At 39.2% G+C, this 23,910-nt stretch overlaps 1 protein-coding gene across 1 annotated transcript; it reads right to left on the reverse strand.

The window, feature by feature from the left end:
* Positions 1–52: 52 nt before the first annotated feature.
* On the reverse strand, positions 53–23,204 carry znf395b (zinc finger protein 395b). Its single transcript, XM_041804468.1, has 10 exons — positions 23,053–23,204; positions 17,168–17,346; positions 14,581–14,771; positions 14,397–14,509; positions 11,322–11,521; positions 10,696–10,796; positions 8,023–8,317; positions 3,053–3,151; positions 1,389–1,495; positions 53–901 (listed from the first exon to the last, which is right to left on the reverse strand). The coding sequence occupies exons 2-10, from the start codon at positions 17,297–17,299 to the stop codon at positions 790–792; spliced, it is 1,350 nt and encodes a 449-aa protein (XP_041660402.1). The 5' UTR covers positions 17,300–17,346; positions 23,053–23,204; the 3' UTR covers positions 53–789.
* Between the last annotated feature and the right edge of the window lie 706 nt (positions 23,205–23,910).

Below are 23,910 nucleotides of genomic sequence, written 5' to 3' on the forward strand. Positions count from 1 at the left end.
CAATAAAACTTTTTTTCTTATGTGGACTGCCATGCAAAAAAGACAACAAATCTCATTTGAAATTCTCAGTGCGTTTAATTTGTGTTTGACAATATATTTCCTCTTTTTTTTATTGCTATTACAAACTCATTCCTCTAATGCTAGTCCCATTACCATGACTCCATAGCTTCATGGATAAAATCTTTAACACTGGTTGTATATCAACACATGGGCAGGAAGGATAGAGAAACTTGGTTGAGTCAAACCAAATGTAGCTTATTCGTGTGAGTTTATATTTCAACAAAGTGCCAAAAAACATTAAATTTCCCAAAAAATAATCTGCCTGGTACGAGGGCGGAACAAAACAATAAAAAAGGTATAAAATACTCATACGTAACTCAAAGCACACAATATCAAGTACATCATAACAACGGTGTAACCACTGGAAGAAGAGGAGAGTGGGGTAAAGAAAACAGCCAGGGAGCAGTCTACTAAAACAGTGCAGCTAAAGGAGCAATAATATGACCTTTGGATAGTGTTGGAGTATTATAGGCTTAGCACATCACATAGTCAGTCAACAGTTAGCACCATCGCAGACTTAAGTTTTCAGGATCAAGTTACAAAGATACAGAAAACTCCATTTGCATTTCTTAAAGAAAGAAACAAAAACAGGTTGGAAGAAAACACATGTACTAAGAGAACAGTTGTTTTTATGGCTCTCAGGCCCTGATTTATATCCTTTTTGTGATAAAAATCTCACTCATTCATCCATCCACCACTTAAGACTTGCACTCTCTCTTGCCCCGCTGTTCAGTCAGGGAAGCGCTGGCAGGCTTTTTTCCAGCGGCAGGCTGTGCACCACTGATCCTTTCGCTCCACTCCGTACACCTTGCGGCACTTTTTGGCCTCTCCACGACCTTTCCTGGAAATAGTAAGAAAAGAATGCATGAGTGAAAATGAAAGATGGATGTGAAAGGACAAGGCTGCAACAGATGCTCGATGTGCTAAATCTCTACAGAAATAGTGCAGAGGGGAAACAGAATACTTATTTAAAAGAAGGAGATTAAATATATTTGATCTTTTCACAGACAGCAACCAAACTGATGAGTATACTCAACAATCACTGAGGAAATAGGCCTATAGGCAAGGCATGCTTGTTTTTATCTGTGCAAGATTCTGACTTTCAACAAAAAACAAATGACTGTCCCATTCTCATTTACACCACTTTGCACTATTGCAGCCTCATGCGCTCAAGGTGACTGCACCACTCTGTTAATAAGCGGATGTTAACATCTTAACATGACTGATAATATTAAACATTTAGCATGGCTGTAGACTCTCATGTAAACATCAGACCGACATCTTAACATGCCAGATGTTAAACAGGACAAAGGTAGCTGGTGCCTCACCTGAAGGAGCAGTGATTGCGGGAGGGTGACACACTGATAGGCTGCAGCCTGTTCTGTTGAAGCCACTGTTCTCCGACACTGACCGACCGGCAGCGAGGTTTCACCATCTACAAGAGACATTAAACCACAGGTTAAGACCAGAAACTGCTTAAAAGGACAATAAATAAATAACAGCCACTTGATACTGGTGGGCATGCTTGCTTAGTAATTATAATGATAACTTTATTTGTATAGCACCTCTAAAAACAGAGGTTTACAAAGTGCTTTGACAATAAGCAGAAATACAAACAAGACAAAGCATCACAACACAACACAAGTAGAGAACACAACAAGAAAGGCAAAACCCTGTAACAGAAGAACCCATGAAAAATTCAGCTACAGTTTTAACCACAACATCATTATAACCCAACAAATACATTATAAGAACCAGAGGGACATGATAAAAATCAGAAACTAAAACAAAAACCCAGAATAACCTAGATGAATCCAGGCAAAACAGGAACCCAACTACATAAAAAAAGACCTAAGGACCAGAAATATAAAAACATAAAAGATAATATAGAAGCAATGGAACAGAATAAAAGTTAAAACTGTAAGAACAAATTAAGATGAGTAGAGATTATTAGATCAGAGTACAACAATAAAAAGGTAGAAATCTTAAGGTAATAATAATAGTAAATAAAACTCAATTAAGAAGACTAAAGGCACAATACAAATCAAATCAAGGCATAAAATACAGAACAGAGTGGACATAAAAGCCTTGAGATGAAATTAGAAAACTAAGGAAAATATGAGGGAGAAAAATTAAAAGAGAAAATTGGCCAGAGACAGAGGAAATGGAAAAGACAGAAGATGACATCACATAAAAGCAAGTCTATAAAAATTAATCTTAAGAAGTAATTACAGGAGGTGATTGAATCTGCATGCCTTATCTCCTCAGGCAGGTCTTTCCAAAGTCGAGGGGCCCTAATGGAAAAGGCCCTGTCACCTTTAGTTCTAAGTCTCAACTTTGGAACGACCAGGAGGCCCCCACCCAAGGATCTAAGGCTGTGGCCTGGCTCTTAAGGGGTTGAAAGTTCTGTCTTAACCCTAAACCTAGCTCGGGGCCAGGCCCTTCAGTGCTTTAAAAGTAATGGTGCTTCGTAACTTCATCTACGTTTTTCAAGATTTTATTCTTGGTTTCATTCCATAGATAATCGAGTCATCATATTGATCAGAGTCACATCTAATGATCCTTATGCCAAATAAAGTATGTACTTTTATTCTCATATTTTAGTTTTACTGATGTTTTGTGTCAAATCTGGTTGTGCCTATGTAACAATAACTTTGGAACTCCTTTAAGAACTGAAAAACGCTCACCTATCACTAGGTACACTAGGAGTTCAACTGTGTATTAATGGAAATATCTAATCAGCTGCTCACATGGCAGAAACCTCTGCATGTAAGCATGCAGACATGGTCAAAACAACTGGTTCTCAACAGGTCTGAGGACCCGCCACCACTTCCTTTAAGATAAATCATGATCCAAATTTAATGACTTTTATTTCAACCACTCATTTAAAAAAATGTTGCAGTTTGGGACTTAGTTGGAAAAAACATACAAGTGCACTCTAAGAGACAGACAAACAAACTTTTTTCAGCTATTCAGACAGAATTAGACCCACCGGAGTGTTACTGGGGCCAGCAGTGACAGAGGCAGAGGGAGTCCAAACCTGGCAGCCAGGACTTCTGGAAGACACAGACACCTGGACGGGACTACAGGCCTACAAAGAGCAAGAAAAGGAGAAAACACATCAACCAAAGCATGTGTAGTTGCATAAACTGGATGACAACATATTTCTAACAGTAAGAAACGCTTTCATTACGAGGATTTAACTCATGTCAGTAACTCAGGGGAGGCAGAAGTCATTACCACATAGATTAGATGACAAACATGTTAGCTAACCAATATGAATAATTTACACATGAAGCTGATATGAACTCTACATGATACTTTCTACGTCACAAGCCAGCTGCAAGCCTGCAAGTGTATAAGGCTATTTCAAATGGTAGTTTATGCATGCCATGACTCATAAGCAATGCTGGAAAAAATATGAAATAAACATGCAGACTCTGTTGGCAGGAATATGTGTAAATGGAGTTTAACTGCTGTACAGATAAACTGAAGAAATCCATGTTGCTTTTTTTGGCCTTTTAAATGCTGGTGAGAGTCTAGACTCCTCTGGAGCGTGAGCAAGCCGACAGCTAACTCTCTCACTGTCACAAAGCATCAATTTAGAGGCTCAACAGTACAGGGTAAATGCAGGTCAGGGTGAAATGTACTGCTTTGTGATGCATAAACAAAGTTGTGGCTCAATGGCTTGTTAGAGGGGTATCTGCATGGGGGCGATGAGTATGGAGCACCACAGAAAAACACCCAGAAAATATAAAAACAGTGCAAAGAGAAGAAAAAGTACGGAAATGTTCTTTTGATTATCAGGTGGAGATTAGATTCTTGAGACATTAGTTTCCTTTTTCAATCCTAATAAAAGATGGAAAAGTTTGATTTAGGAAAATGAGATGTTCTTGAGGTTACATTAAAATTCCTGCATCCATGTACTTAAATCCATGCCTGATCTTTAATAATTTATTAAAACATGGCCCATGCTGTCTCTTCTCATTTTTCTACAACCAAATCTGCTCTGAAAGACCGCCTGCTCTCAGAAAAGGATTGTGTATGCTTATATGAGGTTTCAGCCTCAACCAATAAGACTTAAAAATTCTTAAATATTTGACTGAGCTCAATAAATCTAGCCCTAAAACATAATTTGGATACTAAAAATTGCATAAACATATCTCCATTTAAATTGTGACTGATATTTTTAAGGGGGCAGGAATGGGGCTAAGCACATTTGCACCTACCTGTATGCTCTAATCCTCTCTCCTGTCACAGATCAATTTATTAGGTACAACTGTTCAACAGCTCATTATGGCAAATATTTGATTAAGATTCATGGTTCCTTTGGAAATTAGAAATAATGTCTGCCCCTGACCTGCCCATCCCTTCCACACATCCCTCTACTCATTCAGTCAATTCTGCCACATTTTTTTGTGTTTTTAAATGTATTTTTGTTTATTTATCAATTTATTTGCATTCATTTAACCACAAAAACATAACTGAGATTACAAATGTCATTTACAAGAGTGTACGGGCCAAGAAAGGCAGTAGCACATAAAACAGAGCACTAACAATCACAGATCCATTAAATCCTAGGTTGAAGAGCAGAAAGTCATCAGTCAAAATATCTACAACCCAGTGCATCTTCCTGCAATGCCTTCAATCTACCTTTAATAATATTTAAAGGGACCAGCTCTTTAAGACATAAAGTCTCCTCTAGCACATTCCAGGTTGCAGGAGCAGTGTACCTGAAGCTCATTCTACCTGTTTCCAGATGCACTGTGGGAACAGATTTTTCATCTCATTATTCTCAGACCACACACTCGACGACCCAGCCGAACTGTGAGACCACACACCTGCCGACCTGCCAACGACCTCATGATCATGTGACTTCTGAAGAAAAACAAACGTATGTCTATCGATATCCTCAGCTGGCTATCCCTCCACTATGAGCTATTGTGACATAAAACAAGGAAATGAATTTCAGATGAATCTTGGCTAGAGCGTAGGTAAACTTCTGTTTATGTTTGTGAGTGGTGAAAGTATGTGGCATCTTGCTGCTGATGCTACCAGGTCTGCTGGTTCTCATTGGTTGTTGTGGGTCAAGGTGTGGAAGCAATGTCTTGATCTGCAGCTGTAAAACAAACCTGTTGATGCTACAAACTTGAAGATTATTCAGACAAATAGTTGTTTGTGATGAGCCTCTGCTCAGGATATACCCCACTGATAGTCGGGGGAGGCAAATCTGGCACCAAATTGGGCTTAAAATTTTGCAGTGTGTTGTCTGCCACACAGCACAATAATCATGCTGATTGTCGGCATGAGGTCCTCCTTCCGACCAAAGTCAGCAAAGGCCCAATTATCTCTCCAGATTATCCCATTATCCTATCCGATTATCTTATCAAATTCAGAAAACGTGCAGAGGAAAAATATGTTGTGGTATTTAACGTGTCTTTTTTAAATCCCTACAGCTATTAAAGTAACTCCAAAAATAATTGAAATAGGGCTGCAAGCAGCATTGAAGGGCCTTCAAATCCCGGCAAATATCTTCCTGTTTTGATTTGGGCATGGGTCTCAAGAGATTTTTTGTACCTTTTATGATGACCCATATGCAGAACAAAAACCATAAGCCTAGGCTAAATGTTGTGTGGGGAAAGGGAAAATTAAAAAAAAAAAAAAAAAAAAAAGAGGCAGAAATGTTCAAGAGCCAGAAGAGGTCGCTGTGGCAAAGTAATGATATTGACGTGTGAATGTATTCCGGGTCAATGTGTAATAATCCCTGTGAAGTTTGGTGATGACTGACAAAAGCATTAAAAAGTTATGTGGCATTATTGATATATTTTCACTGCAAAAAATGTACAAAAAAAAGTTGAAGTGTGGGCTACGGTCACTGCCTCCCCCTAAGGTAAAAACTCACAGTTTGCACAACTTAAGTTCTACTGGTTGTCTAGTATGAGCAAAAAAATTCTGGAGTGAATCAGATGAAATCCCTCCCTTAAAATATAAAACTTGTGAATTGCTCAAAAATGCCAAAATTTGACCTTCAGCTGTCTGAGTGGACTTCCTCAACACTTCAGAGGATGGCCCCAGAAGGCTTTTTCTTTCATTCAATCTTGATACATATGTATACCAATTTTCATGCCTGTAGCTCTTACCTAGTCTGATAGATTTGTATAGTTCTACCAAGATTCAAAAACTTCCACTGGAGGACAATCTTCTGTAAAGTTGGGTGTTTTTGAGCATGTCAAAGCCCCAAAATTAGCGATTCTCCAGTCAGAAAAATTCCAGTGATAGCAGCAGAAAATTATGGCTGAAATATCGGGTTTGAGCAGATAAAGGCATAATGAGGAAGGTTTCTGATGGACAAATTCATCGGATTAAGAGAGCAGCTGCTAAAATGCTATCACAAAGCAGCAAACAGGTGTTTGAAGCTGCTGATCCCTCTGGAGTCCCACAAACCTCAAAGTGTAGGATCCTCCTGAGGCTTTCGGTCGTGCATAAACCTACTATTCAGCCACCCCTAACAAATGCTCACAAGCAGAAACAGTTGCAGTGGGCCCAGGAATACATGAAGACTCATTTTTAACCATTGTCCCAACAAGGCTGCGACGACAACAAGGAGGTGGCAGAGTCATGTTTTGGTCTGGAATCATGGGGAGAGCACTGGTAGACCCCCTGAAGGTGTGAAAAAATGACCTTGGCAAAGTATAAAGAGTTTCTGACTGACAACTTCCTTCCATGGTACAAAAAGAAGAACCGTGCCTTCTCTCGCAAAATTGTCTTCATGCATGACAATGCACCATCTCATGCTGCAAAGAATACCTCTGTGTCATTGGCTGCAAGGGGCATAAAAGGAGAGAAACTCATGGTGTGGCCCCCATCCTCCCCTGACCTCAACCCTACTGAGAACCTCTGGAGCATCCTCAAGCTAAAGATCTATGAGGGTGGGAGGCAGTTCACATCAAAACAGCAGCTCTGGGAGGATATTCTGACATCTTGCAAAGAAATTCAAGCAGAAACTCTCCAAAAACTCACAAGTTCAATGGATGCAAGAATAGTGAAGGTGATATCGCAAGAATCGTGACGTGATATCAAAGAAGGGCTCCTATGTTAACATGGAACTTGGCCTGTTGAGATGTTTTTGATTGAAATAGCTTTTGATTTCAGTAAATATGACCTCCTAATGCTGCAAATTCAACAAATGAGCATTTTCAGTTCTTTACAACCTATAAAATGTTTTGAAACTCTGTTGTGCATAATAATGTGGGACAGTGTATTTTAGTTTTTTATTTTTTGAAAAAAAAAAAAAAAAAAAACAGTTATCATTGAGAGGTTTGTTTAATAGAATGTGAATTATGCTCTGACGGTTGATGGATTGAAAATGATACTGTCATTTGCATCAACTATTTAGGAAAATCAGAGAAAAATATCATTTGTACAATAATTTGGAATGCGGTGTAGTATTTGGTGAGTTAAAAGTACATTTTTCACTGTCAGACCTGAATGGAGGTGCTCCGATTTAAGATCTTTAAAGTCAAACACTGACCATGTCCATTCCTTTATAACCACTGTGCACCCATTTACTGACATCTACTTCAACAAAGAGCTCAAATCATCTCAGACTGGTTTGTTGAACATGACGATGAATTTACTGTGCTCAAAGTCATTACAGTCACCACATCCTTATCCAAACAGCACCTTTTGGATGTGTTGTTATAGTGCCTTGTTCAATCTATAACCTAAAGAATTAAGGCAATTCTGAAGACAAAAAGGGGTCCACCTTAGTACAAGCAAGGTGTACCTAATAAAGTGACTTGTGAGTGTATGAAAAAGGTAAAATTGGTGTTGTCTGAGATGAACCAATGTCATACTACTAGTCTAATGGAAAAAACCAAGAGCAAAACTTGAAGCAGGGAGACGTACAGGGAAACCAAAAAACAACTCCACAGGGACTCAGAGTTAGATTGTTCAGCCCACCTGATAGAGATGCTCTGTGTGGATCTGCCAGAAGCTGCTGGGGGCCGACTGGCTCAGCGGACTGGGTCGGCTGGGCCCAGGCCCTGAGCTGGAGTTGGACCTGGGCCTGTAGGCTGGAGAGATCTGGTGCTCTGAGGCAGGAGGAGAACCACATGAGGTCCAGCTGAGCTGAGAGGACGAGGCATGGCCCGGAGCCGGCTGGAGGGGTGCTGGAGATGGGCTGGTGTCTACCGCCTCACAGGAGATCTTGGTGTAGTAAAAATCCTCCTCTCTCTGGGACTGGTCTGACCCACTTCTGTGTGTGTTGGATGGGAGATGAGGAAACCAGATGATAACAGAAGAGGAAAAAGAAGTGAGTGATTCATGTGGACTGTCAGTGACTGCTGTACTCACTGTGGCCCAGTTATAAAAAAATGTTCCATCACATTCTGACACTAAGCCAGAGCTCTTCTACCATCTGAAAATTTTATTTGCTCTTGTTTTTTCAATTTGTTTTGCAGCTCAGAAATGTTCAAAAAGGGTAACTGTTTGTTTTTACTGCACTTCAGGAGTTTCAGAGAAGACCTGAAATCCTAATAAAAGAATCACACCTTTGCAATATTGTTGGGCGATCAATGTGCCAGTTTCAACTACGATTTTGTCTTACTACAATCATAAAAATAAGATAATGTAGGTTATATGATTACAAAACACATGCTTTGCCCTTCCCACCAAAAAAGCTCTCACTTTAATTTAAGTGAGGAGCAGAGGGAGCCGTGGCATGAATTTATGCTATTATGAAAAGCAGGAGAGCTGAAGAAAATGACAGAAAGGCAGTCACTGGTTAACTAAAAAGGTAACCCAACCTCAGTGATATTGAACTACTCTTGTTTTGAGGAGTCAAAGCTAGAACAGGACAAGATAAGGGTGCTAACCTGTTGGGTTCGTTTGCCAGGCTGTTGCAGTTCATTTGTGCTGGTGTGAAAGCTTTCAGTCGAACCCTGGTGTGAACCAACAATCATGTCTCAAGCACTTTAAGAGGTGGGTCAAAGTCAGCTTTAATTCTGACTTTTGCTGTGCTTTATATGTAGTGCTAGCACGAGCCAACTTCAATCAGACCTAACAGCAGGAAGTTTTGTGTGTTTCATGGATTAAAGCAGCTATCACAGCCAAAAGAATACCTGTTAAAAACCACTGACAGACCTGAAGGAGCACAATTTATTTTCTATCTATAAGGCTGTTAATATAAGGTATATACCAGGGTCTTGGTAACCATTGGTGTCCATTAACTTCTGATATATGGACACCTATTGAACTTCTCAAGTAGATCCAGTGAAAAAATCTTTACACTGTTGCAAATTAACGCACCACAGCCGTTAGATGATTTCTGAGCAGGGAGTACAGCCTCGCCACCTTCACGAAGGCAACAGTCTGATGTGCAGTGGAGGACGGGTCAGGCCTCCATATCGTCCATTAATCCTTCATAATTGGGCATTAACCCTTAATGAACAGCCGGCATTTCTCATGCAGATATTACCTGGGCTCACAGGTAGGCTATGACAGTCAATTTACTGATTTATTTTGAAAGAAATGACAGTGTCTAAGATCAATGAATAAACCCACATTCTCCACCTGCTTTGCCTGTAACTGGGACACTCACAGTCTAATGTTTTCCATAGGTGCATCTGTATGTTATCAAAGTAATTTGTTTTAGGATGTTTTAATATAAAAAATATCTTCTTACATGAATATTTTGATTCTGTTTATTAAAGATTAATTTATGACTTGGGATTATTCATTTGTTATGTATTCATCTTAGGTCAAAGTATCAAAGCTGAATACCTCTTAAATTTTTGGTATATTTATTTATAATCTGCAAGAAATTCTGACACCTTTTCTATGCACATTGCACATTTTGGTTTGCTTATAAATGTCCCCATGTGAAAACAGACCAAGCTTGACGAAATTATGCAACAATTTCACAAACTAGTCCATGATTTGAACCAGATCATCTGAGCTATACATGTGAAAACACTGGAACTTGCTCAATTTTTGAACACCAATCAATAATTCAAGGACGCATTGTGGGATATTTGTATAATTTGGCACAAACTTACACTTTGATTTGAGAGTGAACTGGCTAATGTTGGAGGTCAAAGGTCATTGTAATGCTACATATTTGGAGGTTGCAGTGACCTTGTCCCATACTGTAGCCTCTTTGGAGCTACTGGATACCCTTCTTAAGCATATGAGCACACACAAGAAAATACAGCTGGTTTTTCATAAATCTAAACTCATGTAAACACAAAGAGACATACAACAGAGCAACTACAATAGTTAGCAGTGTTGCAGTGAAATGTATCTGCCTGACAGTAGTTCTAGTTTGAAGATATTCTGGGAAATGTGCTTGGGAAGGTGGTCTTAGGCAGGCTAAGTCATCATTGCATCAACCCTCCTTTAGCTCTTGCCCTTGACACTTAGATTCGTGCCTTTCTCACTCTATTTTTCCCATGCTACCTTTCTTTTTCACTGCCTTGTCCTTTTAAAGCCTTCCCACAAACCTAATTTTGGTATATTCTTGTAGTTGGGTATCTTTACTTTATCTTAGTCATGATTGAAGCATAAGGATTGAAACACTTTAAGCAACAGGAATAAAACTGACCCCAAAGGTAAATTCGGGCAATTTCTACTCACCCCAGGTGTAGCACGCGGATGTGTCTTTTAATCCCAACTGAAGATGTTAGCACCTTGCCACAACTTGGCCACAGACATTTGTACACACCTCTGAAAGAGCTCTGCAAGAGAGAAGATACAGCACATGCAAACATTAATGAGTGATAGAGGGTGATAAAAAGAAAGAGATCCACTATAGAGAGTTTGCACTGATGCCCCTTTTCATTCAACCTTTATTCAATCTTGAGATGCCATTGAGAGCATGCTCTCATTTACAATGATGTCGAGAGTACATTAAAACAATATATGCAAGACAATAAATAATCAAGGAGAAAGAAACACAAATGCAAATAGACATCGATACTTGAAAATAAATGGAGCAGCACCTGGATCGGTTTCACAGGACTGATCCCTGTTAGCTTGAGATATTTGGAGACACACCTGCCTGCACTATGGGGAACTAACAAAAACGAGAGCAAAATAGGCAAATATATGCTTGACAAAGACCGGCACTGTTGTTATGTCGAATACTTTCACTTCATGAAAATATTTTTCACTTTGTGAACTGAAGCGACTCCACCTTCTGTGACGTCATGCTGTTACCATCTATAATTTTAGAAGTAAAACTAGAATAGGGAGCCGTGTACCTTTGGTTTTTTGGCATTGAGCTCTTCCCCTTGCTCAAGCTCCATGTGTAGGCCTTCATCAGGGCTGCTGTCCATCTCAGTGACGGACGGCGAGGGGGCGGGACTCACATTACCGTGGTCCCAGCTCCAGTAGCCGCTGCTGCCGCTGTCAGACAGCTCGCCGCCACCGCACTCCATGTCTGTTGATGACGACGAGCCACCTGAAAAACAGAAAGTGTCAAAGTCAGTTTACAAATGAGAACACCTGCTTTATTTACTTGTTTCTCTCTAAAGACAAAGGTTTTAGTGCTGAACACATGCCAGTATATACACCATGGTTAAAATACGTGACAGATTATGTTTCTCTGCAGTTTCAGGTATCTTACAAAGCAGGGACATTAGTGCGTTACCCATTTATCAAACTCTATTCACAGACAGTTCACAGGAATTTTAACTATGTTAAGTCTTTTGGTTTCTTTTTCTAGGAACCTGCAGTCCAAGCTTTTTGACCAGTCATGTACCAGCTGGATGTGGTGTTAATAGGTAAAAAGTTCCAGCCTGACATGCCAGATAGATTGTTTCAGATACCCGTGGCATGGTACAGTTTTGACACTCATCTGGGTCAAATCCAATAAACTGTGTTTGAGAAGGGCAGAACCTAAACAAAAGGATGATTGGATGAATGTTCTGTCAGTTACATTCACTCTGGGCCAATCAGAGCAACAGAACCAGAAAAAGTAAGGAGGAATAAAGAAGAAATCTTGTCATGTTCAGATAAAACTGCCTCAAAAGCTGCATCAACGCTAATGTCACCGATGGCTTCCATAATTTACAGGTTTGCAGTTGCTTCATGTAAACCGTGCCTGTAGCCATTGCCTGTTTCTCCTTAAGTGATGCTGATTGGTAAGGAATTGACCAGGGCCAATCAGCTCAAAACTTTTGATAGATTTGCCTGATGATAGAGATGGAATCTGGCCAATCAACTACCTTTGTGATGTTAAATATGTTCTGTGCAGACAAAAATTAACAGTCTGCACTGACAAACCGACTTTCATCGATTTTTATTATTAATTTGTCTCAATAAACAAACATCTAAATCAAGGTACAGCTAATAATTTACACATTAGCCACAGATCTATAAAGCCAATCAATGTAGGGCTAGGCAATTAATCAAAAATTAGATTAAATCGCAATATGGCCTGGTGCAATTTACAAATCACAGAAGGTGCAATATTTCTCTAACCTGAATTTGTGTCAAAATACCAGTTTTAAAACTTTTTTGCTAAAGAGATGTTATGACTTATCATGCAATCATCCAGGTGACAGGTTTTTTAGAATAGTCAACAAAAATCTTACTTTTTTGTATGTTTTTCTTACTAAATATGAGAATGACATAAAAATAATGACTCCCTTCAATACAACAACTCCTATCCAATTTGCAATACAAGTCAATATCATCACAATTACATATTTTTCGATAATTTTCATCCCTGGTTTTATCTAATATTGTGTGAATTGTAATATAGAATGCTTTATTGCTTGTGTTTGTTGCAAAAAAAACCCATAAGATCATGAGCTTAAGAAATATATCATCTCGCCATTACAATATTGGGGAAAAAATTGCAATTAGATTATTTTTCCAAATAGTTTAGCCCTAAAACAGTGGTTAGAGTCCCTTACTACCTAAAACATATCTAATCATCAAGATCAAACCCAACTCCATTAAAAAAAAACAACCTGACATTCAAGAATTGTTTTCTCCTCCTCTTATCCATAATTAGCCCTAAGCTAATTCCTCGGCTTTAAGAATATGTGTGCTGCAGTAACGTCACTTGTATTTTAAAAGTTATGGGATTATAACGACAAAAGACAAAAAAAAAACAAAAAAACAAACAAACAAAAAAAAACAAGCAGAAATGAAAACTAAAAGATTTGATGTGTGACACACAGTAAACAATAATGACTAAGACTTCTTTTTGCACAAACTTGTTCCCCCATTAATTGGTGACCAAAAAGTAAAAAAAAAATTCTATAACAAAGGTCTTCAAACTATAAACATATTTACAAAAAGTCTTTGTGCAGTTAGTACTGGCAGTTTTTGTACCATTATTTAAAGCAGTTCCTGTCTGCAGAGACACAGAGGGACTCATCACAGGCTCTCTGGCTCTCTTTCGCCTTTATGAGCTACTCTGGTGTCTACTGCATGATTTAAATGTAAAGACATGCCGATTTGACAAAGCATGATGCAACGACAGAACGAACTGTTATAGGTTGTAACAGCCTGTCATAAAGCATTGTGGGATATAATATGGTGGTTAGCATGTAAAACTAGCAGCAGAAATGGTTAAAAAAATGGTTAAAAACATGGATAAAAAGTTGTTCAACGTAGGAGTTTCTGGTGTGTATTTAATCTTTAAAGACCCTGGAAAGGTACCCAAGTTCAAGGCTTAGCTAGTAAACATTGTGTGTAAGCTACAAAAGCGTGGATAGTGTCATTAGAAAGGCACAACAGAGGGCTTTCGGCGGGGGAAAAGTAAGTGGCTATGATTCATGGTTCAAAAGCTATTTTACTTTGAATAACATCCTAGAAAAGCTTCCATAAGGGCTGACATTACTGCAGCACACATTCTTAAATCACAGGGTGTCCTGAAGAAAATGATGCTTAGAGCTTGACTGTGTATTGACAAATAGCTTAGGGCTAAGAGGGTTAACTGAAATGACTGCCTTTTGCCATTGTGGATAAAAACCCCACACAGAAAAGGAAATCTTGCCTTGAATTTGTTTAATGCCAACCACTGGCGCCACCAGAGCTAAAGAAAACTTCATCTCCATCCTCGGGGGGGTGAAGTGTTTGTTTATCAGACGATGATAAATAGTGACTGCTGACGGGTATTGGGATCGCCTGTTTGTGAATATTTTACTTTGCTAGAATTAAAAAATGGCCAAAAGGTCTTTTGATTGCTGCTGTAAAATTACCAACATAAACATTGGATAAGTAAAGCTATAAGAAGCTATTATATCAGGTTTCTTTACAAACAGAAGGCCCTGCTGTTTTAGTCAGAAAAGGATTGTGTCAAATTTAAAGTTAAAACAGACCTGTTCCAGGATCTGTTTGTGGAGGACTCTGGACCACTGGGCTGCAGGACAGACTGGTCAGAACCATAGCTGCCATGATCTCATCCATCTCCACCGACTCTGGGCTGCGAAAACTGGACAAATAAACAAGCATTATTAGACTATTACAACAGTCGATGCTCAAACACTGCTATCCTTCACTCACCTGTATGGTGCCTCCCCAGTAGCTGACATGTTGCCCATGTGGACTGCAGGTCCCAGTGTTTTAAAGGGTGCAGCCAGGTTGTTCCAGCCTTGCTCCATCTCCCTCTGCAGCAGGTGAACTGGTGTCTTGTTCTTGTGTTGACCACTCTCCAGGAATGCTTTGTTGGTCTGGACACAGCTTTGTGTAAACTCCTTCAGACAAAGGAAACGATGCAAAATAAGCTTCTTTAAAAGAAATTACAGACTTTTTCTGCCTTGATTCACTTCTAACACTGTTCTTTTTCAGCCAGAACATGAATGGGAATTGGTAGGAAGAGAGAAACCCATACTGTCGGCTTACCGTAATGTTTATCTCAAACCACAACACACCCAGAATGCATTACAGACCTCAGTTCAATAAGTTAAAATGAATATTTTATTAACCCTAATGCCAAAAAAGTTGGGACGTTGTGTAAAATGTGGATATAAACTGGCAACGGTGAAATGCAAGATATTCAACTGAATACATCATGAAGACAAGATATTTAATTATTGAAGTGCAAAACCTTGTTGCTTGTTTTTGAAATATACATGTATCCTAAATTGGATGCCTGCAAAATGTTCCAAAAAGTTTGGACAAGGGCAGGGGTAGACAGTAACTCTTGAGAGGTATTGTACCTAATTACATTTAAAAGGGCATAAAGTACTGAGTAAAAAATGAACACTAAAAGTTAAATCAAGTTCTAAGCTTCAACAAAAAAATGATTACAAGTTTGACTTTAACAACACATGACAGTGAGTAGGAAATAACAGGGAATGATACCACATTTCATCCTGTTACGTTTCACTTTAGGTAAGTAACACCTTATAATAAACAACCTTGTTGGAGATCCATATTCTCTTGTTTATATTGCACATTAAAGAAAGATCATATTTCCTCTTTAAAGCCCCTTAGGGATCACAAGTAGCTACTCAGTACTCAGTAGTGGTGGGCGGTAAACCGGTATTAATACCACCACCAGTAAAAATTTCTGCCATTGAATGGATTTTTGCAACACCGTCATCGCCGGTTTAAATGCCTACGTTGTGCTGTGATGTATGCACGAGGCAAATCTGCTCCCACAGCTGGTAGAGAGTGATTTGTGGACGGACAGCTCAGGCTGAGTCCAGTCCAAGCAGCAACCTCCGGTCCTGAAAATGAAGCCAATGCAGAAGTGCAAAAAATGTAATACCGCCAGTGTCCACTTGAGGCTGGCAGCAGGAACACCGGAAGTCCCGTGTGGACACATGTTAAACAGACGATTTTGACACTAGAAATAAACTGGTTTACAGCCTGGTTAAAAAAACCAAACATGTCACATTAGCTAATGTCTTCATGTGCTCTCACTGTACGGGGGTGAATATTTTTGTACCACAATGGTTTAGATTATATTTAGGAAAAACCCCACTCCAGACTGACTAGTGTGTCTCATTTGATTGACAGATTGCTTGGCAGGCAGAGGCTTTGTTTCTGTCAACCAGAATGCTAGCTAGCTAGCTGACAGGAAGTCGGGCTTAGTGGGCAGGCCATTAAGTTCGGTTGAGGCCGCGATTTCAATATGGAAGCCTCCACGGATTGGCTTCAAGAGCTGTTTGTGTCTGCCTATTGCCATCAGACGGCTGAAATTACACAGGGGTTGTCAAATTCTTTCTACAGTCTATGGTCCAGTCACTAGCATGTTTAGCGGTAGCATTATGTGTAGTCAGGTAACAAAAGTCTCTGTTAACAGACAAAATGTGTGTTCTTTCCTCTCTGTACCAAGACAAAGTCAGTGTGCCATCTTAAACAACTGTTTAAAGGTGTGTTTTTAACTTGTGACTTTCTTTTCTAAGTCCACTGAGTCAAAGATCCAGGCTGCAACATTAAATTAGGTCAGAAAAGCAGCAGTAAACTAGCTGTAGAAACTCTCCGGTATGGCTGCCTTAGCTAACTCAATACTAAACCATCTACTTCCGTCAAGCTCTTCACAATAAAAGTCTGCGGCGGTTATTTCTCTGAAACACTTTTATCGTGAACACCTTCATCAGGAAACGTACTCAAGATATCAGCAGCTTAACACACCTCAGTAGGATAGAGATGAAATGTGAAACTTGGAGTGCAGTTAGGTAGAAGTAAACCTAGAGAGACTTAAAAAACAAACAAACAAACAAAAAAAACATTTTTTTCTGTGCTCCTCAGCTTAGACATAAATTGAGTATGCTATAAAGGTTTGCTTTAAGGGGAGAAGGGGGTTTATAACACTCTAATTTGGATTAAAAGCATTAAGCCTATCTCTTTTTATTTTTGTAATACCGCATTATAATAACATTACTGTCAAAGGTGAGAAAAATACTGTGATATGTTTTTTTAGGCTGCTTGTATTCAGTAATCTGAGTAAACTTTCAATTACTTATTTTTTACTTTTACTCGAGTAGATCTATAAAGCAGTGCTTTTACTTCTACTCAGGTAGATTCTAACTAAAGTTACCGTACTTTTACTTGAGTAATATAGTCAGGTATTTTTCACCTCTGGTCAGGGGAAATGTGACATGAAGTATACTGAAAACAGGTCCCTTCCTCTTTTACTCACCAGATTCTGCTGTCTTTCAGACTCCGCTCTGTTACACATCTCTGTAGAGACGCAGGCCCGTTGTTCGGATGGGCAGACTGGCGCCCTGCCTGTCTCTGCTCCACCTCTGTCCTCAGGTCCCATAGCTGCCATGGTGCTGCTGCACACAGTGAGGGGACTCGGCACAGTGTCACTCCTCCCTGTGGACAAGACATGAACATGAGAAGTGAAGAAACAAACCTCTGTGATTTGTAATGTTTCAACAGAAAATGCACAATACTTTTTAGAAAGGGTGCCGATAAATCCCATGTTTTTTAGCAAAGTTTGTTATAATGAGGACTATACCAGCATGTTTTGTATAGTACTTCTAAGATGCCAGGGGATTTACAAGAGACGGACAAGATGAATAAAAAGAATCAAATGGAAGCAGGAGCTGTCATTATATTGTCATTATCATGTCTACTCTGCTAGAAGTGTGTCTAGAAGAGCACTTTGTCATGTCTAATTTGAACAAAGGGTCTCCACAATAGCACTTTATCATGTCTTATCCACTGAAAGGGTGTCCATAAGAGCACTTAGCATGTCTTCTGTACTGGGAGGGTGTCCATAAGAGCACTTTATCATGTCTTATCAGTTGGCAGTTTGTCCAGAAGAGTGCTTAATCGCTTCTTATCTGCTGGAAAGGTGCCCAAGCGAGCACTTTATAATGTCTTATCTGCAGGAAGGGTGTCCATAAGATCACTTTGTCATGTCTTATCTGCAGGAAGCGTGCCCATAACAGCACTTTATCATGTCTAGTCTGTATGAAGGATGTCCATAAGAGCAATTTATCATGTCTTATCTTCTGGAAAGGTGCCCAAAGGAGCACTTTAAAATGTCTTATCTGCAGGGTTAGGGCACTGGAAGTTTATCCATAAGAGCACCTTATCATGTATTATCTGCTGAGGGGGTGGCCATAGGAACACTTTATCATGTCTTCTGCACTGGAAAGGTGTCCATAAGAGCACTTTATCATGTGTTATCTGCTGAGAGGGTGTCCATAATAGCACTTTATCATGTCTTCTGCACTGGAAAGGTATCCATTAAAGGACTCCATCACATTTTATCCACTGAAAGGGTGTCCATAAGAGCACTTTATCATGTCTTCTGCACTGGAAGGGTGTCCATAAGAGCACCTTATCATGTCTTATCTGCAGGAAGGGTGTCCATAAGAGCACTTTATCATGTGTTATCTGCTGAGAAGGTGTCCATAAGAGCACTTCATCATGTCTTCTGCACTGGAAAGGTGTCCATAAGAGCACTCTATCACGTCTTATCTGCTGAAAGGATTTCCTAGATGGTGTTTTACCATGTATTGCCCGCTGGGAGGGCATCCTTGAGGGCACATCATAATGCTACAGGAGCATTCAAGAGGTCATGTTTTCAGTGCTTTTCAACATTTGGGCATCAAGATGGTAACTACTGATAAGCCTGACACATTCAGTTGTGCATACTGGACTTCAGATGTAAAATTTGTGGAATACACCTTTAAATATCATACTTAACCATTTTACACATAATCCCACTGTAATGAACAACAGTATCAAGAAAAGTAGGCGATATATTATCAAGCCTGGCTCTGTTATTTCATTTATGGTGCTATTTCTGAAGCGTAATTATGTTAATCAAACAGAAGGCAGCATTTCCGTATTGTTTGTGTTGGCAGACACTCCTGCACTCATTCCATCTTGCTTTTCTGTGCCTGTCTGCCTGCCTGTGCAGAACCTCCACCACAATGGATTAAGAAATTACTGCAGGGATTTCAGACTCGGACTTGGTTTGTGGATTTTGATCTCATTGATCCAACATCAAGCAGGAGTTTGGTCGTCTAGTAAGTACGTGACTGACACCGCGCTCCGCAGACATAATCTGACGTTTCGTTGCATTCACTGTCGGCCTGTCGACCAAATAGATAAAATGGGGGCAATGATGCATTCAGGGTGCGTGGGAATAACAATGCAAACTCTCAGGCAGTGACATCATTGAATTAGTGTTCACTATTTGCTTTTGTTGAAGTATTATGGTGATATAAAGAAGTAAGATAATCAGATGAAGTAGCTGTAAATGAAATGTACTCAGGTTTCATAAGACTTGGCATCCAGGGATCTTTGTCAAAGAATTTGTTTTTAGATATTCCATAAATTGTATATATTTACTGGAATAAAGAGTTCTGGACAAATCGAGAAGAAAATATTCATTATTTTTTGGGATATTTTGTTTGATTAATGTGTTTAAACTCTACTTGAAATGCATAAAACACTAATTCTAAACTTAATGAAGTATGTAAACAAGATCAGAGTGTAAATATTAATAAACTAGCTGTAAAATATTAATTTATCATACGAAACTGTATTATGCCCACTGGTTAATATATCACAAAGTCACAACAGTTTTTAAATATTTATATTTAATTTTATTAAAAACCTTTTTAATGGGATTTTATAACTGTATTTTCATTTAAAATGGATTTTTGGTGATCCATTGCCATGCTGTCAACCTATTTTTCACTTTAAACCAGTGGTGGGCAACTGGTAGCCTTCAAAATCGAAATTTAGATTTAATTGCAATATATTCTTCTGTAGAAGGTGCAATATTTATTTAACCTTAAATCTGTCTAAATACCAGCTTAGTACATTTTTTTTTCACATGGAGTTATTTTGCAAACTTCATGTGTTTTGAGGAGGGACTTCCGTTTAGCCACTCTGCCATAAAGCCCAGATTGGTGGAGGGCTGCAGTGATGGTTGTCCTTCTGGAACTGTTTCATCTCCATACAGGATCTCTGGGACCATCAGGTTCTTGGTCACCTCTCTTACTCTTACCCGATGCCTAGGTTTAGCCAGACAGTCAGCTATTGGAAGAGTCCAGGTTGTACCAGCCTTCTTCTGTTTAAGAATTATGGAAACCACTGTTTACTTGGGAACCTTCAGTACAGCAGAATTGTGTTGTAGCCTTCCCCAGATCTGTGCCTTGCAACAATCCTGTCTCTGAGCTCTGCAGGCAGCTCCTTTGACCTCATAGCTTAGTTTTTGCTCTGATATGCATTGTCAGCTGTGAAGTCTTCTTTAAAGAGGTGTATGCCTTTTAGGGCTGAACGATTTGGGAAAATAATTTAATTGCAATTTTTTTGTTTTTAGATTTGTTTTTGGGCCTTGTCGTGCCTTTATTGGATAGAGGAGGACAGTGGATGGGGGAGAGACATGTGGCAAAGGGCCTCAGGCCGGATTCGAACCCGGGCTGCCCGCGTACATGGTGCGCGCCTTAACCACTCGACTATGGCACGCCCTAATTGCACAATTTTTTATTGTTATTGTGATTTAATATGCAATTGTTTTAAGTTCCTCATCTTATGTATTTCTCAACAAACAAGCAATGTAATAATGCACACAGATTAAACTGAAGCTGAACAATTTTGAAAAAATAAAATAAAATAATAGCAATTATTTTGACACATGGCAAATTTGACATGAATTGTTGTATTTAAGGGAACGATGATTTTCTCTCTCTCATTTTTTAATAAGACAGACATGCATATTGGGATGCATGATATTACATTTTTTTATGATATGCCAATATTTACTGATTCATTTTAGCTGATAATGATATTTAAATGTTTCTCAGACCAAAGCTTTAGTCTTTTGAACACATTCTAATGTATAAGGATGAATAAAGAAACCACCTTGAGAACCTAAAACACATTTTGAAGTTAAAAGATGAGAATGAACAAAGAAAAAGAGCTTTCCTGGGATAGCTCTGTTGGTCCAGCCTAAAATTTAACAAACTTTTTAGTATAAATGGCAACAATTTACAGTCCATTTATGTTTATATTCACAGCAAAATTATATATTTTTAAATATTGGCACAAATTGTGACACCTGCTGATACAGATTAATTGCCCTTTTTTAAGCTAAAATACCTGGCTGACTATATCGTGTATCCCTAATACAACAACAAGGAAAGCAGGATTTTTTTTGCAAATTGTTGTTAAAATGACACCTGAACATTTGCATGATGTATAGAACATGTTATCTCTGCCTCAAAAATTGTATTAAGCCAGTATTTTGAACAAATTTCAGGTCAAAGAAATTTTGCACCTTCTGCAGTTTGATAATTGCAGTAGGACATACTGTGATTTAATCTTGATTCTGATTAATTGCACAGCTGCCCAATAAATTGAATTTACCATAGGTGGACTCCATTTAAGATGTGGAAAAATCTAAGCAAAGACTGAAAAAAATAGGAGGAACCTGACCCAAATTACAGTGTTTTTTGAAAAGGGTCTGAATGCTTATGTCAGTGTGATTTTCAGTTGTTTATTTTAAATAAATTTGCAAAAATGTCCACAATTCTATTTTCACTTTGTCATGATGGGGTACTGAGGATAGACTAATGTGAATAAACTTTTCTTTTTTAACTTTAGCTTCAGACTGCAACACAAGAAAAACTGAAAAGTTGCAGCCTGAAACCCTTAACTCAGTGGATAACTTCACTCACAGTGCAAATGTGTCTCACATCAAAACAACAACAATCCACCAAATTATGTGAAATAATTCTCTCTCTGTGTGCTACTTTGTAATCAACAGTGGTGGAGAAAGTACATTAGAACTATATTCAAGTAAAAGTGCAGTTACTCTGGTTAAAACTAACCTGAGTAGAAGTAAAAGCACAAAATCCAAAACCACTCAAAAATGTAAAAGTACCCCAAAAACTAATTACAGTTATTTGAGTAGATGTATTTAGTTAGTTTCTACCTCTGGAAATTATAGATGTGTTTTGCATTGATTATTGATAGAAAAATATTCTATATGCAATGTATATAAAAACTATGCAAGTAAAATATATAAAAATAACCACAAAGTTGTATGTTCTAGTTGTCTAAACTCTGTTTATTTGATTAAAATATAGCTTAATGCATTTCCTTAGTGAAAGCTGTCCATTTGTTCCCTCTGAGAATGAGAATAAAATTAATGTAGCCCTCGCAGTAACAAAAGCTGCCTATCCCTGCTTCAACCCCTTTTCTTACAGCACTTCCGACGACAAAGCTCAGATCTCCCAGTCTTTCAGAGCACACAAACTCAGCATAAAGCCTGATTTTCTCCGAGCTCTCCACCAATCAGCGCCCAGCGTCGGTAGTAAACAAGTGCCAAACTGTGGGCGGAGGGCTGCCTCTGATTGGCTGAGCTCTGATTTTCAGGCACACACCCCCACTCAGACAACGTGTTCAGGCACGAGTTTCGCCGGGAGGGACAGAGCTGGACGGGAGACTACTGCTCTCAAAAAAGACCAAGTTTAAACGAAAAGACGGAATAAAAATGCACTGAAATGTGAAATACAATACATATCACACCATGCAGGGATTGACAAAAGGACTAATGCAATAAATGTGTGCGTAAGATTGCTAAAATTAATAAAATAATAGAAAATATAATAAGGTCCCATCGGTGATGTTTCAAGAGCAAATACAAACTCCTTTACAAAGATAGGCTTCAGTATTTGCACATAAACGCGATTTAAAAGATGCATTAAAACCGTATGAGTCATTGTACGTAGGCTTCTGCTAATGTAATGTAAAATAAACACGACGAATGATCATTAGGAGAGTCAGTAACTCTTTTCCTAACAGATTATCGTCGTTTAAAGCTTTGGTTCTGGTGAAATAAGCATCTGGAAGTCGTAGTTTCTCATCCTTTACCACCATCACTGATCTCCAACCGGCAACGCAGATTGAGATCAGGAGAAACACCCCCCTCCCTCCCCCCGGCTCAACCCGCTGAAGGGAAACAATATTCTTACTTTGCTCGCTGCATCGCCAAAAAAGCCGTAAAAACCGAGGAATTCGAGATAAAACCGCGTATTTTGGTGGACTTACTCGGTCGGTGGAGACCTCTGTCCTGTCCGTCCCGTCAGAGCTGCAGCAGCGGGTCGTCGGTGTCTGGCTGTCCCGCCGCTAGCCGGCTCTTCAGTCTGCCGGGGGAAGAGGGGGTTGGTCTGTCGGATACGCGCCTACGTGTGTCTGCTTGGTGAGCCAATGCAGGCGGTGACAGCTGGACAGAGCGCAGAGATACCAACCTGCAGAGCCCCGTGCACAAAAGGATGATGTAGGTGAAGGGTTACCAGAGCACGAGCATCCTCGGTATCTGGCTCTACTACGGCCTTTTTCATCTTTGTCTCAGAAACAGACAAATCTGCATGTTTATGCATGTAAGCACCAAAACCATCGCTGACGGGGTTTTTATTATTGACTTTATGCAGTAAAGAAAAGCAAACATTTTACTGTTTGTCTTTAAGAAACATTAAAAAGGCAGATATCTGAATGTGAAATTGTTCCAAACATGCAGCTGTAGGCTGCTGATACTGTAGTTAGTATAGCAAATAGTCTACCAAGCTGATAGTCAGGGGGGTTTGGAGGGTCTGAAAGAGCCCCCTTAACAGTTAAAGGTCCAGAATTCAAGTCTTTGTAAACAAACAAACAAACAAAATATAAATGAAAGGGTGCATCCACGGGGTGGCCAGAGGAGCCAGCCTAAAAATCCGATTGGCCCTTTCTCACCAGAATTTATTGTTACTAGGTTGTGAAAGTTTATCAATAATAGTTTATCAATAGCATGTTTATTCTAGGAAAAATAACGAGGAAACATGAAAACAATGTACGAATATCACGCCCTGGCATTTGCAGCAGCTATAGACGAGTCAGATCTGCACCAATACCACCAATGTTCAAAAAGCT

This window comes from Cheilinus undulatus, linkage group 14 (genome assembly GCF_018320785.1).
Source record: "Cheilinus undulatus linkage group 14, ASM1832078v1, whole genome shotgun sequence".
NCBI lineage: Eukaryota > Metazoa > Chordata > Actinopteri > Labriformes > Labridae > Cheilinus > Cheilinus undulatus.

Coding starts and splice junctions, on each gene's coding strand:
- znf395b (XM_041804468.1), bottom strand. CDS start 17,299: ATGGCAGCTATGGGACCTGAGGACAGAGGTGGAGCAGAGACAGGCAGG. Junction 8,318..10,695: donor ATCCGCGTGCTACACCTGGG/GTGAGTAGAAAT, acceptor CAACACACACAG/AAGTGGGTCAGACCAGTCCC. Junction 1,496..3,052: donor CTGGCCCCAGTAACACTCCG/GTGGGTCTAATT, acceptor TGTCTCTTGTAG/ATGGTGAAACCTCGCTGCCG.